The sequence below is a fragment of the Montipora capricornis genome, chromosome 8 (genome assembly GCF_036669925.1).
Source record: "Montipora capricornis isolate CH-2021 chromosome 8, ASM3666992v2, whole genome shotgun sequence".
Taxonomy (NCBI): Eukaryota; Metazoa; Cnidaria; class Anthozoa; order Scleractinia; family Acroporidae; genus Montipora; species Montipora capricornis.
In genome coordinates, this window is record NC_090890.1 from 21,158,384 (window position 1) to 21,160,883 (window position 2,500).

Genomic DNA, 2,500 nt, shown 5'->3' on the forward strand with positions numbered 1-2,500 from the left:
AGCAAAAGAGAAAGATAACGACACGGAGATTACAGAACACAGTGAATCAGATGATGATTCAAGTTCGATAGAAGACTAGATATAAGAAACGTAAATAAAATTGACAATTTCTGCACTTTCTGACTTCAGTGTAAAAACAGAAGCGGAAAAACTATTTAGCTCGCGTAGCATTAGTTGTTTCATTCCTTATCTGTTTAGGGTGAAGGTTCCGGGCTAGAAGAGGTCTCTTTTCTTTTGCGTTCGTTGGGCTGACGAGAACGGGAAAACATACCTCTGCCATGGGTCGAAACTCATTCATGCGCGGGCAGTTACTTTGCGACCGAATCCTCATCGATCTCGTACCCAGAGTCCTCGGGCTTTTTGGTCAGCGCATGAGCGCCCGTCATTTCTTACGTACTTCATGTATCCCTGAATGATGGCTCGCAGCACACTATTCTTGACGCGGACGTGTCCTAGGCACTGGTACATTTGAGCCATATCTATGCTCGTCCCCAGAGCCACCTGGCCCTCTTAGCCGCCAAAGGCTGAGCACGAAAACCAGTGTTTGGACTTTCGGACTGCCATTGTTATGCTAGCGACCAATGAAAAAAATGTATTAAGTCCATTATCCCAGAGTCTCTCCGGGCGGTCACCCGCTGACCAAAAAGCCCGAGGACTCTGGGTACGAGATTGAATCCTCATGTGATACTACTTTTGTGTGGGCTCCCTTAACAACAGCGGAATTACTGTAAAAGAATGCGCGGGACACTGTGGGCTCAAGTCACAGTCAGCAAACATATCATGGGGAATGGGGTTTGAAGAGTGCCGTATAAGGTTGTGGACGGCGGTTGGATCAATTTCGTCCCCAGAGTCCGCTTTTCTTTTTGTCGGCACCAAGAACACGGACTCTGGCCACTTCCAAAGCAGGAAGTCAGTGTTTCAGGAAGTCTGCAAACACGGACTTTCGGCTCGTCTACGCACGCTCAGAAATTTGAAACAACAGTGGTTGTCAACGGTTGGAAGTGGCCAGAGTTCGCGTTCTTGGTGCTGACCAAAAGAAAAGCGGAGTCTAGGGACGAGCGTGACGTCGTTGGTCACTACGAATTCGTGTTTCAAACGAAAAATACGCCACTCGGCTGCCGGATGTAGTGGTCGTATTGATTCTACGAGTGTTTTAGTTCCCGACAAAACACTCCTGTCCATATAATAAATAGGGATACAATATTGTCATTATATGGGTTATCAGACGTTCAAAGTGGTTTGAATCAAAACACGCGAGGGTACTGTTGATCGAAAACATCTTGAGGGACGCTTGAGGATATACTGAATGCGGAAAACATATTGACGATTGATCGAGCTCACTTGTTTGAAGGAAATGAAGAAAATTATCTTAATCGGATGTCAGATTGGCACTTATGGCGAAAAAATGATAGAGAACATGATCATAATTCATTATATTTATTCTGTTTTATTACCAACATTCTAACAACATTCCACTTCACAGAATACCTTCGATCACGCAAAAATCAGCCACAACTAGCGAAGAAAGTCGAATAGTTGCATCCCGACGTAGACCTAAATGTTGCTTTTGGGGCTAGATTCTAGAATACCCGGCCACTAAAATCCGGACACCTTCTCCCGCAGTACGGCAGTCATCTCTTGTTTCGATTACACCAATTTTTATTTCTCCGATTATACGACTGTTTGCGTCTGAACTGAAACTTTTGGTACGAAATAGAAAAGTAAAAAAATCACAACCAGCAAATACAATTAAAAACGTAAATTTTGATGCAAGGATTTCCCTAGCTCACGAAATCAGTAAGCACATTTTCGCCAAGCTTCAAAGTAAGCATTTGCAGTAAGAATGAGCATTTTCTAGTCCTTTTTACCCTGGTTGGCTTTATTTATCTTCAGGTATGACTGGATGTAAAAGTTACTGAACAGTCCAAATTGACTCACGAAAAAAACCCATTGACTATATGAAATTGATATCTGATGAAAACCAACTACGCATTTACATCGAAAAATAGCATTGCCCCAATAAATCAGCGCCACAACAAACTGAATCTGTACAAGAAGAAAGAAGGCAACCAATTAATAGGAATTTCGTCATATAACGACACTCAAAACGTTGTTAGATCAGCTTTGCTCTTTCTAACTTTTGATTTACTTAGCGTGCAGGACGCCTTGTTATCCCAGACTTGAACAAAAACCCAGGGCCTATAGCCCCGTTTACACGAGCAAAGTTTTCCTTGACAAGGAGAATTTGTTCCTGTAAATACATGTAGGGTAAACATGACAATTTTTCCTTGTCAAGAAAAAAATGTCAAGGGTGAAATTTGCTCGTGTAAACGGTCGACAAGGAAAAATTTAGCATGGAATATTGATGAGATTAGTTTAAGGTATCTCGCTCATGCTCATTACAGTCAAAATATTCAAAATAGCGGCTAAAACGAAAGCAAGTTGGTCAGGAAACTTGGAGCTTCGATGAGCTAGGGACTGGAACATTTATTACGTACTC

The 2,500-nt window shown here is 42.4% G+C and overlaps 2 protein-coding genes across 2 annotated transcripts in view; one reads left to right on the top strand and one right to left on the bottom strand.

Moving 5' to 3' along the window:
• The window catches only part of LOC138059507 (RRP15-like protein), a 14,505-nt gene extending 14,390 nt beyond the window's left edge, over positions 1–115 (top strand). The window contains exon 7 of the mRNA XM_068905153.1: positions 1–115. This exon is cut by the window's left edge and continues 113 nt beyond it. Within this exon, the coding sequence (XP_068761254.1) occupies positions 1–79 (79 nt within the window). The 3' untranslated portion in view covers positions 80–115.
• A 1,587-nt stretch (positions 116–1,702) lies between these two features.
• Positions 1,703–2,500, bottom strand: part of LOC138013833 (very long chain fatty acid elongase 7-like) — a gene marked incomplete at its 5' end in the record, with an annotated part of 9,441 nt that continues 8,643 nt past the window's right edge. Inside the window, one exon of the mRNA XM_068860885.1 lies at positions 1,703–2,046. Coding sequence (XP_068716986.1) covers positions 1,855–2,046 — 192 coding nt within the window. The remainder of the gene's footprint in view (positions 2,047–2,500) is intronic.